Source organism: Octodon degus, unplaced genomic scaffold (genome assembly GCF_000260255.1).
Source record: "Octodon degus isolate 3935 unplaced genomic scaffold, OctDeg1.0 scaffold00093, whole genome shotgun sequence".
NCBI lineage: Eukaryota > Metazoa > Chordata > Mammalia > Rodentia > Octodontidae > Octodon > Octodon degus.
This window is the reverse complement of record NW_004524669.1, coordinates 2,649,117-2,662,192: the sequence shown is the minus strand read 5'-3', so window position 1 is coordinate 2,662,192 and position 13,076 is coordinate 2,649,117. Positions and strand designations below refer to the sequence as shown.

General features: G+C 43.9%; 1 protein-coding gene across 3 annotated transcripts in view; it reads right to left on the bottom strand.

Annotated features, from left to right (window-relative positions):
- The window catches only part of Dip2b (disco interacting protein 2 homolog B), a 255,045-nt gene extending 245,905 nt beyond the window's left edge, over nt 1-9,140 (bottom strand). For all 3 annotated transcript variants that reach the window (XM_004637809.2, XM_004637808.2, XM_023722670.1), the window contains exon 1: nt 8,902-9,140. In XM_004637809.2, coding sequence (XP_004637866.1) covers nt 8,902-9,001 — 100 coding nt within the window. In that variant the 5' untranslated portion in view covers nt 9,002-9,140. The remainder of the gene's footprint in view (nt 1-8,901) is intronic.
- Nucleotides 9,141-13,076: the final 3,936 nt, after the last annotated feature.

Here is a 13,076-nt window from a genome sequence, read left to right as displayed (position 1 = left end):
TTTGTAATTTGCATTTAAATTTTATATTCATATGTATTGCTCTGTTTTTCAAACAGTTAATTTTCATTTTATAAAAAATAAAATTCCGGGCTGGTGAGATGGCTCAGTGGTCTAAAGCACCTACTTAGAACAAGCTAAGCTAAGCAAAACACAGGGACCGCGGTTCAATCCCCCAGCACCACATGCCAGCCAGCCCCGCCCCCTAGTGGGCTGAGCTGGCCACACACACACACTAAATAAATAAATAAATATTTAAGGAAAAAAAAAAAAAAATGAAAGACTGTGGGAAGTTGGGGGGTTTCTTCCCCTTATTTCAGATAGAAAAAAACTGGAGCAAATTTATAGGCTAAAGAAAAAGGTCTGAGAGCCAAGTAAGTGTTCAGTGAGGCTGAAGTCGAAAGAGACAAAGACAAAAAGACGTATGAAATCATCAATTGATGAAATGAGATCTCTTGGCTGGGGATGGAGCTCAGTGGCAGAGGGCTTACCTAGCACACACAAGGCCAAGTTCAATACACACATACACACAAATTCAAAGTTCAAGCCCAGCCCAGACTACATAGTGAGTTCAAGACCAACTCAAACTACACAGTAAGATCCTGTCTCAGGGGACTACCTGCTGGGACCCTTCTTCTTTCCCTCTCTCGGACAGGAGCTTTCTTTCCCTCAATAAATATGCTCACCAATAAAACACACAAAAAATCCTGTCTCAAAACAAACACACACACATACACACAATCAACACAAAAACTTGGACTATTTGACATGTATAAGACACTAACTATGGCCTTAAAGAATGCAGGAGACGGGGCCAGGGAGATGGCTCAGTAGAGTAAGTGCTTGCTTGGCAAACTCAAGGGCCTGAGTTCAATCCCTGGTTCCACCAAAAAAAAAAAAAAAAAAAAAAAAGAATGCAGGAGACATCTCTACTATTAGAATCTAAAGGGAGATAGTCTTAGATTTAGCAATGGCTTTAAATAAAAGCACATCTTAAAAAGACAACAAATTAACATAGACCTAACGGATACAATCAGACCTGCTGGACCTGATAAAAGATTTAAGACTGGTGGCAAATCAACTCAAAGGGAAAAAAAAAAAAAAAAAAGGAAGGAACTGACCCTGTTCACTAAGCAAAGTGGGGGTCTAAGAAACAGCCAAAAGCTACCTGAAGATTCTGCATATCCCCAAGTGCCTGTGCCTAGCCTGCAGTCACTTGACTCTCACAAACCATGCTTACAGGTCAGAGCCATCCACCCGAGCATACAAGCTCATAAACTACAGACACCAGATGTCTACATGACACAAACCAGCCACTCTTCTGCTCCTGTCGACTGCTAGGGTGACTGGGTGCAGAAATAAAGATACAGGATGCCAACAGGACAACTGATGGTGGGGTATAAGCTTGCCCCCCCCTTTTTTTTTGGCGGAACCAGGGATTGAACTCAGGCCCTTGTGTTGCCAGGCAAGCACTTATTCTACTGAGCCATCTCCCCGGCCCCAGCTTGCCCTTTTTTAAAAGACATACCCACAAAATGATTCCATTCGTCACTTCGCATAAGTACCATCAAGTCCCTGAGTACCATTATTGGGAACAATGAAGATGATTGTGGGCTGCACGCCACACTATGCTCAGCTTTGCTGTCACTGCAGTTTAAATCTTCTTACACCTCAAATGATGGTGCCAGTTCTTTCGTGAGGACAGAAGAAACTGAAACCAGGGAGGTTAAACAGTTTATCCAATGTCACAGAATAAGTGTTACCACCAAAACTTGAACCGAGGCCTATCCAATGCCAAAATGTGTTTCTCAAATGATTATGCAACTCTGCCCCAGGCCAAAATCAAGTCCCCAAGACAGAGATTTTTATTTTTCAATTCAAACCATATTGAAATGAACAAAAATGTATTACCCTCCTAAACCAATTTAAGAAAGACACAGTTCGGAGTTACTTAAAAGAACTGTAAGACACAAATGACATCTATAAGAGACTACATTAAGGCAAACTGAAAGGTAATTTGAATAATTAGAAAATACATGATTTGTGAAATAATGTAAACTTGGAAGAACTATAAGGTAAGGGGGTCACAGTGGCCAAGGACAGGCTTAATACTACACTCACAGAATTGCAAGAAAATATGCAGATATGAGAGAAGGATAATTTCAAAGTGCACTCCTGGTTCAAGAACATGTGAAAACTGCAGAGAACTGTAGTAATTATAACACAAACATAGGGTGAAGAGTCTTTTAGCCAATATTTGAACTTTCAACCCCCAGCTGTTAGGCCTCACCCAAGCCAGGAAACAAAGTAACAACAAAGACTGAACTAACAGTGACAGGTTAATGATTTATTTTAAAAATCCAGTTCCCAGCACTCTGGAGGCTGACAAGAGGATCACAAGTTCAAGGCCAGCACGAGCAGCACAGTGAGACTCTTATCTTTGAAAAAAAAAAAAAAAAATGCAACTATCAAACAAGATTAACTTTTCAAAATATACACCAACACTAGCATGTCCAAATCAGCGATACCCTTTCAATAAAGTAAACCATTCTTCCATAAACCTGTCATTTCTCTTCTAGAACTGCTCTTGACACCCTAACTTCCTGACAATTACAACTAAAAATCAAACTTATAATCAAGTTTAGTTTTTCAGTCCAAAAGTTTAGGGCCAGGGAGATGGCTCAGTAGAATAAGCGCTTGCCTGGCAAGCACAAGGGCCTGAGTTCAATCCCCGGTCCACCAAAAAACAAAAGTTTAAATTCTGAAAGAACATAACCCACTTTTCTCTATTTCAAGAAAGTTATTTTAAAAAAGAAAAAGAAAGTTATACAATGAAACACCTTCAAAGAATTAAAACATGCCACCATAACAATTTTCAAAGAAATGTGTCACCAGCTCTCACAATCCCTAAAAATGAATTCCAAAGTAAAAAAAGTACGGCACAGCAAAACTACACTCATCCAAGTTTTATAAGGCAGTTAACTTAATTAATGCTCATTTTTGTTGTTTAAAAATCTACAAAGGTAACAACAAAAAGGGGATGCAGATGAATGTCCATTTTGTATCTGTGTATTCAAATGGCTAGGATCGATATACAGTTGCATTCTCTTAATGAATAGAGGGATTTGTTCTAATGGTGTTTGTAAGTAGGATATCATGTCTGCATCTTGTACAGCAATTAACCACTAGGAAGAATGTATAAAAATAAATAAATTTTAAAAATCTACAAAGGGGGGGCCGGGAAGATGGCTCAGTGGAATAAGCACTTCCCTGGCAAGCACAAGGGCCTCAGTTCAATCCCCAGTTCCACCAAAATAAATAAATAAATAAAATAAAAATCTACAAAGGGCTGCAGATATAGCTCTGTGGTAGATTACTTGCATGGCACTGGATACTCACCCCCCCCAAAAAAAAAAAAAAATCTACAGAGCTGGATGTCATGACACACGTGCCTATAACCTCTGCACTCCGGGAGGCAGAGGCAGATCTGAGCCCAGGCTGGGCAACTCAGTCACTGTGATCAAAATAAAGAAGGTTGCGGGGGTTGGGGGGGGGTAAGGTTAGTGCAAAGTCACTGAACTCAATCCCTAGCACCATAAAACAAAAAACTACAAAGCCTAGCACAGTGTGGCACGTGCCTGTGACCAGCTACTGGGGAAGGGCAGGGCAGGGTACAGCAAATTCAAGATCAGCCAGGTCTGTGTCCAAATATTTTAAATGCTAGGTATGGTGGCACACGCCTGTAATCCCAGCGCTCGGGAGGCTGAGGCATGAGGACAGCTATTAGTTCAAGGCCAGCCTGAACTATACAATGTGCCCCATCTCAAAAAATAAAGTAAAACAATGGGAGTAGGAGGGGGATGTGGCTCAGTGGTAAAGCACCTTCTTAGCATGAACAAGGCCCTAGATTCAATCCCCAGCACTGCAAAGAAAAAAAAAATTTTTTTAAATCTACACTTCTGCCTTCCTTAAAATGCCTAGTATCAAGTAGTAAAATTATTTAGATGCACTTTGTGATACAAGTGTAGCCTATGAATCTGTAAGTATGCTGAGAAGAGGCCTTATTTCCCATTCTAGGGTAGAATTCACTGAAAAGCAAAACGAATCACTGATTTCCAGCAGCTTACATCTACCTGCCCACTTCTGAAACTAAAACACAGCCTTTATCCAGCATTTTCTCCTTTCCTTTTAGGCTCTCCTACCTCTTATATTAAGGAGAATTCGCTGCAACTCCCAGAAAGCAGCCTCCCCTTGTCCCTCTGCAAGGGTATCCTGAACTATACTTGCAGGGCCACGGGGGAGTCAGGACAGGTGGTACATACCTGTAATCCTAGCACGGTGGGAGACTGAGCACAAGTTGAAATCCAGCCTTGGCACTTACTGACTCAGTGAAACCCAGTCTCAAAAAATTAAAAAGTGAAAAAAATAAAATAAAATAAAAAATAAAAGTGTGCCCAGGATACAGCTCAGCAGAATAGTGCCTGTCTCACAAGTGCAAGGTCTTGAGTTGGATTCCCAATCCCAAAAATAAACTGATTAAATAAAAATAAAAATAAAAAAGAGCTGGGGATGGGCTACCTCACTGAGAAAGCTGTAGGTTCAACTCTAGTTCTGGCCAAAAATAAGGGGCCCCAGAAATACATAATGATACAAGTAAGGAAAGGGAAGATGTGTCTATGTTTGCTGTTTATAATCAAAAAAGTATTCAAACAAAAGGGAGGATACCTTCTCATAAGTGTTACTTTAAATGCCTTTCCAGTCCAGCTTTGGACTGCTCTCAGACATTTAAAGACTTGAGTTCCTTCAAAGACCTGCCGCAGATATATGTGATTAACAACCTTCTTTTGCTCACCTTACAGGCTAAATCACAGCCCTGCCTACTAACTACACAATCCAATCTTGTATTTATAGTTCTCTGCTATTTCTTTTTCACAACGACAAAGCAAATAGCTTCCTGTTTTCTTAGAAGGCAGCCTGGTCTCATGTACTGTTTTGCTGATATTTTTAAGTGACTTCCTTACCAGGCTCCATACCCGAGAGCTGGCACAGCACCCTGCTCACCTTTGTACAAAGCTCTGTTGATTGGCATACAGACATGACAGATTTGAGAAATTTATGAAAGAAAATCAATAAGACTGGGCTGGAGAGATGGCTCAGTGGTCTAAAGCACCTACTTGGAACAAGCTTGGCAAAGCACAGGGACCGCAGTTCAATCCCCCAGCACCACATGCCAGCCAGCCCCGCCCCCTGGTGGGCTGAGCAGGCCACACACACACACACACACACACACACAATAAATAAATAAATAAAAATTAAAAAAAAAAAAGAAAATCAATAAGACTATTCCAAGAGTAAAAATATAGTTAACAGCTTGTGTAATAACAGATAGATATTTAAATCATTTAGATGCCATAATTAAGTGGCAGCATTAGAGACTAGCACTTTTTAGATGTGCAGCTTTATAGAGAAACACCGGGGAGGAGGGGAGAGGAAAAGATACCAATCCCTATTCTACCCAATCATTAAGTTTAGTGAAGCAGGGGCTGGTGAGATGGCTCAGTGGTCTAAAGCACCTACCTAGAACAAGCTTAGCAAAGCACAGGGACCGCGGTTCAATCCCCCAGCACCACATGCCAGCCAGCCCCGCCCCCTGGTGGGCTGAGCTGGCCACACACACACACACACACACACATAAATAAATAAACAAAATTTAAAAAAAAAAAAGTTTAGTGAAGCAGAGCAAGGCGTGGTGGCATATCCCTCAGGAGGATGAGGCAGAAGGTTCCCTGAGAGTTCAAGGTCAGCATGGGCTACATAAGTGAGCTCAAGGCCAGCTGGTACTCCATAACGAGGCCCTATCTCAAAATAAATAAATAAATAAATAAATAAATAATAGTCTAGTGAAGCTTTAATAGTAATGTGTAAGAAAATCATTTTGGGCTGGGGAGATGGTTCAGTGGAATAACCGCTTCCCTGGCAAGTGCAAGGGCCTGAGTTCAATTCTGGTTCCACCAAAAAAAAAAAAAAAAAAAATCTTGTTTTAGAAACATTTGTGGAAAGATTTAAAAACAAACTCTCAATATGAGTGCTACTTTATGTGCATATGAATAAAGTTCAGACAAGAGAGCTTATTGTCTAATTCAGACATACACAGATCATGAACAATTATGGGAATATGTGTAGAAACCTATACCTATTAAACATCTGCTAAAACTCACAATTACATGTTAATTCAGTTTCTAAATGCTTCTCTAGATAGTTTCAGCCTATCCTTTTTGTTGCTGAAGCAGGTTTTAAGCACCATGTCATGGTGACTTGCCTTAAGTACTAGACATACCCCAAGCCTCTGCAACACTCTCTGCAGCAAACAGCCCCAAGGAGACACCAACCCATGTTTCTGCTTGAACTGGCTCATCTGTGGCCAAAGCTAGCAACTGAGCACACACGGAGCAGGAAGAAAATTCTTGGGCAGCATACAGCTCAGATCGTCCCTATGATTAGGACTTAAACTGAAAAAAAAAAAAAACAAACAAACAAAAAAACCACAAAACAAAAGACAGCATGACTGCAACAATGCCTACAGAGCAATGCAGTTATTTTCTTTTTCAGGAAAGTACTTTTGTTAGAGAAGAAAATTTATAGAGCAACTGTGAAACAAGGTTAATCCAAACTATGCTACAGACATCTCAGGTAACAGCACAGGTTAGGGGGCTGTGGGACTGTGTTAGCTTGAATTCCTAATGTCCTCTGCTCTCTAGGCAAGCAGCTCTGTACTTTAAGGAGACAAGCAGGGGCTGGTGAGATGTCTCAGTGGTCTAAAGCACCTACTTAGAGCAAGCTTAGCAAAGCATAGGGACCGCGGTTCAATCCCCCAGCACCACATGCCAGCCAGCCCCGCCCCCTGGTGGGCTGAGCTGGCCACACACACACACACACACACAAATAAAAAAAAAAAAAAAAAAAGGAGACAAGCAGATGGCTTACACGGGAAGGCCCAAGGTTTTTCAACTCTTTTCCAGAGTGAAAAAATAAAATAAAATACACGATAATACAGTATAAATGTACAAGAAAAAAATTCAAACTGAGGCATGTGCCAACCAAAACAATACTGCAGAGGAAAACAAACCATGCACTCGTCCTTAAACTGTTTAAACACTGGCATTCACAGTTTGTCAGCGTTTCACACCTCTGCTCTAAAGGAGCAAAAGGTGAGCTAATCTACTGTGAGTCCTAGAAATAGTTTCTCAAATGCTTCTAGTGATTGTCTAGAAATACCCAGAGATGTAAACAAAATCGGCTGGAAGCGAATGTGCACCAAGAATAAGGAGCTCCCAGGCTTTCCCTTTCCATGTGAAAGCAATCAACTCCTATTTTTAATCTCCTCTGAGGCAAACATCCAACCAAACCACTCCTTCTAGCTAATCAGAGCTACCGATTTGTAATTATAAAGTAACTTACAAAAGATTTGAACGGAAGTCACCAGAGATTTAATGACAATGCTTCAGAAGCAGATCTCTTAAAGAGAGTAATGCAAAAACCCCTCAATTTGAAAGGGTTAAAAAAAGTTGGAGAAATTTATATTTTAACAAACTACAGCTCAGTCAGTCGGGTCACCTACACCCTGTGAATATTTCTAAAGAAGATTGGCACTCGGCAGACAAGCCCAAAGGATCACTATCTTCCTAAACACTTCCCAAATGATTAATTGAAAAATAATATGTTGGTAATTAAGTGCAGGTGAAAACTGTACCTCTTTACACAATGGGAAAGTCTAAAAGGCTTATTAAAGGTAATTATGTCCTTCAATGCCCGAACGGATCTGTAACACTCAAATCTACTGGTTTTTCACTGTAAAGGGTTTTGAGACGGGGGAGACCCTGGTACCTTGGCAAGTACACAAAAATGTCAGAACTCTCCTGGGAACCTGTCACATTCTTCTTTTCCAATCAATAGTTTTTAATTCACTTCCAAAATGGTAGTGAAAAAGGCCTCTAGCAAGGAACTCAATATGTAACTCTGGAGACAGCACCAGAGTACTGACACCAAGCTTGGAAAAATGCTGCTTTTGTCTCAGAGGCGGCCTGTGACAAAAACAGGAACTTTACAGAGAACTGACCAAAACGGCACACACAAGGCTGATCACATGCCCGCAACGGAGCCCTGTTTCTCATTGTCGTTCAAGGGACCTCTCTAAGAATACTGGCTTGATTACTGTATCCCATTTTTTAAATTCTCCAAATAAATGCAACCTTTCTAGTATACCCAGGATTTGCTTTTAACCGATAGTCACCTCGTCCCTCTCTCTCTTCCTGAGGCTCCAAAAGGCGATCAAAAGATTCGGAGAATTCAGCGCGAACACAAACATTAGGAAAAAGCCCTGATGACAAAGATGGTCTGAAGGCAGCGCGGAGCGTCCCCCGGGTCAGGGCCACGCTCGCACCCGCCCCTGGCTCGCCGGCTCCGAGCTCGCTCCGCTCCTAGGGAGTCACCTCGCATTGTTAGTTAGAGCTGGAGGAGGAAGGGACGCGCCGCCGCCGGCCCGAGCTTCCCCCGGAGAGGTGGGCTGGATCTAGCCCGGGGGCCCTCCAGGAAGCCAGAGGAGAGGAGGAAGGTGTCAGCGCGCACGGCCGCCGCCCCCGCCGCCCAGCGTCCGGGCAGCAGCCCGAGGGCGCAGCTTTGTCTGGGGCGCGAGGGCCGGGGAGCGCAGAAGCAGCAGGGCCGGGCGGTCCTCTGCCCCTGTCCCAGCCCGGCGCCCACAAGGGAAAACAATGAGGCCGCAACGAACGCGCCGCGGGGCGGAGGAGAGGCGCGGCGTGGAGCCGGGCACGAGTCCCCGCCGGCCCAGCGCTCAGGGTCCAGCCTCCCGCCCCCAGCCGCTGGACCGACCGGGGTGCCCGCGCCTACCCTCCGAGAGCTCCAGCTCCAGCTCCGCCAGCTGGGCGCGCACTTCGGGCGGCAGCGCCGCCACCGCTGCCGGCGACGGCTCCAGGCCTCGCTCCGCCATCCCGGCTCCGCCAGCCGTACTCCGGAAGACGACAGAGGAGGCCGAAGGGCAGGCGGACGGACGGACTGACACGGGCCCACACCCGGGCTAAAGGATCCGGCTCCGGCGCTCGGCCGCAAGCACCACCGCCGCCGCCGCCGCCGCCGCCATGAGCGAGGGTCACGTGAGCGCGAGGCCCGGCCCCACGCTGAGGACGCGCCGCCCCCGCCTCCCGGTCCCGCTGAGGAAGCGCGTGTCCACTGCGCCCTCTGCTGGCAAGCCCGGGGATTGCGCGCCCAAGCCCCGCGGGAGCAATGGATTCACGAACCTGGGCTGTGCCGCCCCGCGAACGCAGCGGACTCAAAAGCAAGGAGTTTCAGGAGCCTGGGTATTTCTTTTTCCGGTTTTCTTCACTTAATAATGTTTGCTTTTGTCGTCTTCACCTAGTTCCTGATGGACATTTATAGGACCCTTTCATAGGCTGGGGTTTAGCGGACTCCATCCACCAGGGTGTTTTATCTATTTGGATTACCAGTTTTGTTTTTTTTTTTTTTTTTTTTTTTTTTTTTTTTTTTTTTGGAACTGGGGATTGAACTCAGGCCCTTGCACTTGCTAGACAAGCGCTTATTCCACTGAGCCATCTCCCCGGCCCCTGTTTTGTTTTGTTTTGATTTTCTCATACTGGGGATTAAACTCAGGGTCATCTCACTAAACTACATCCCCAGCTTTTTAATTTTTTTTTATTTTGAGACAGTCTCGCTAAGTTACTGAGTTCTCCACCTTTTGGAGATATATATCCAAAGATGTGTATATTTTACCACTGAGAACGATTTTTTTCTCTGAAACAGGGTCTCACATACTTGAGGGTGACCTTGAATTCACTATATAACTCGGGCTGGTCTGGAACTCAGTGATCCTCCTGCCTCAGCCTCCCAATTTTTGGGGTGCACCGCCATGCCCAGCTCAAGATATTTTAGCATTGTTATTAAGGCTCTTGTTTATGATACTGAAATGGTTTTGGCATGGGAACAATTGCTTTGTTAATCTATTACACACGTGCACACACACACCCGCACACACGTGCACACAAAGATTCCAGCGTTTTCACTCCTTTTTCTGGTTGACCTAGAATTGGTCCTTTGGGAGACCAGATTCCAATAAGCATTCAGTAGTAGTTTCTGGACAGTATTTTATATCATTCATGGGCTGGGAAACTTCAAAAACAAATTGAGAAAAGAATTTCAGCTTTAGAAACAGGACATGTAACATCATGGCTGATTGAAGAGTGGACTTTGAAATGTTTTAACTGCAACACTGTAAGGAGATCTGTGGGGATTTGGCTTACATGAGGATTGCTGAGGGGGTGGGGAGTGTCAGGGCTAATTCTTGAACCCGCCTTCCGTGAAGAAATGAGGTCCCCCTGCTCTCAGTCTAGTTAAGTGTATAGCTGCTTTGGCCGAGTGACTCTACCTGATGTAGGGACTCTTCCTAGAGGGCCGTGCACCCCCACCTGCCCTCCGGGAACTCTATTCTCTGCTCCCAGCCTCTGCAGTTCCCACCCCTCTATACCACTGAGCTGCCATCAGACCCGGGCCGGCCTCACAGAAGGCTGCGGAAGGTGCTCTGCGGGCCAGAAGCTCTAGCTGAGCGTGGCCTCGTGTAACCTTAACCCAGGCAGTCAGTCCTGGCCTGTGACTGTCCCCAGCTGATCCAAACCATGTGGCGCTCAGGCAGACCATCGCTATTGCACGGGATCCAAATGCCTGCGAGCCTGGCAAAGCGGGCTCCCCTGTACCACTGCGCTGGGAACTCCGCATGACACAACACAAACCATCAAAAGGGCTCAGAGGACGCCTTCTTCAGCCCGCAGACCACACTACCCCTGCCGAGGCCCAGTACATCAATCCTCCCTTTCCCACCCATCTTAAATGACGAAACGTGAAAACAACAGTACCTGGGTACTAATCGTTGAAACTGTCCTATTAATCGGTTTTGAAACTGTCTCGTTGCTATTTGTTTCTCAATAAAATTATTTTTAAAAAAAAACAGTACCTGGGCAGTGTTGTACTCCTTGACTAGAGCAGCTCAAAGGAAAATTATCTTTTTACTTCCTTTCTTCTGGGGGATGTTGTCCTGTTGGATGCACACCCACCCCCTTGTAATCCTAAAAGGAAAATTAAGAGGAACACAAGAGCACTAGAACTTCACATAATTGATCTGTTAAAATAGTAAATCTTAAACCAGGCATGGAGGCACACACTTGTGATCCGAGCACTCGGGAGGATTTTTGCGAGTCGGGAGACCATCCTGGGCTACAAAATGAGGTCAGCCTGAACTGCACAGCAAGACCTTGTCTCAAAAACAAAACAAAAAAGAAAAAAATAGGTTTAAACTTCTTTCAATTTATTTTGCTATTGATTGCCTGAAGACTACCATCAGATTCTGAATTCATTACCCAAAACAGGTTATTATGGCAAATAAAAATGGAAAATTAGGTATAGCTGAAAATTTTCTAGTAAATTGTTAAGACACAGCTCAAATGCAGACCAGAAATAATCAGAAAAATTCATATTTGGGGTATGAGTTGTCTATTTGATATGTACTGACTGTACATTCAGTACATTCATACAGAAGATATTATCTGCAGATGTCCCAGATGAGCATTTGTGCATACAGAGTGTTTTCTTTGTATCTCTGCCTTTGTGTATCCCTTCCAGAAGGGATAGAAGGGACACACAAAGACTGTTTCAGGGTAAGGCTATGTGATAGTTTTTAGAAGCCCTAGGATTGTGCCCTCCTGCAGGTTCCAGTCCACCGGTGGACTTAGTCTCGCCAACTCATCCTTTACTTTTCTGCTGTAACTTTTTATTTTAGCATCATGGTAATCAGCTGTGCCTCTCATTACCTTTCCCTGAATGATACAGAAAACAATCTTTGCACTTACCCACTTGTTACAAAAACCAAGATGTGTGCATGTGTGCAAAAGTGTCAAAGCAAGATTTACACCGACATGATGTTCTGTGGAACAGTTTTCGTCTGTGTTTACCTGAGCATCTCAGAGGGTATAATATACTCACATTTTGAAGTTTTAATTTTTCTGGAAATAGCCCAGTTCAGTACAATGGCTCATGAGAAACCAGATTTGCAAGTTTTGGAGGAGGTCAGAAGTGAATCATCAGATTACTCATACTTGGATGATGAGCATAATCCATTATGCAAAAATACATGTTTTCATAACAGAAGAGTGGTGTGGGGTCAGGAATGGTGGCACACTCCTATAATGTCAGCACTCTGGAGGCTGGGCAGGAGGATCACTGCAAGTTTGAGGCCAGGCTGTCAAAGACCTTGTCAAAGAAGAAGAGTGGTATGGGTGGTTGGTGATGATGATGACTTTGACATCAGCCATGTGAGTGAAAGTTCCTGTGACAGTGAGATGGAGAATGCAGACATCCTTGGTTCAGATGATTTAAAAAAAAAAAAAACAGTAATATGAGTATATATTTGACTAGTTGGAATGTTGCAAAAGGGTCATGCAACCCAACAGTGTGATCCAATGTTAGAACTAGGAGGGCTGGCCAAATAGCTCAGCAGATTAAAGCTCCTGCAAGCAGGAGCAGGGGCTGGGGATTCAATCCCTGGGCCTGTTTTGCCAGGCCCGCACCCGGGTCCGCACTGAGATGGCAATTGAGACTGGGTGTGGTGGCACATGCCTGTAATCCCAGCTCTTGGGAGGCTGTAAAGAAGCAGATTACTACAAGTCTGATCTAGTAGTGAGACCCTGAACACCCTGTAGACCCTTCCCTAAAATACAAAAAAATAACTAAATAAAAACAAATAAATAAATAAATAGAACTAGGTCTGAAAATATAGTGAAAATCTTGGCAGGGGTGAAACATAAGACAGAATGCCAACACTGCCATTCAGGGTCTGGGTTTTTTTTTTTTTTTTTTTTTTTTTTAACTAGGGATTGAACTCAGGTCCTTGTGTTTGCCAGGCAAATGTTTATTCTACTAAGCCATCTCCCCGGCTCATATTATTGGAAATTATAAAAGTCAAAATGCTACAAGACACTGTAAAATACACAGAGGCAGAGATA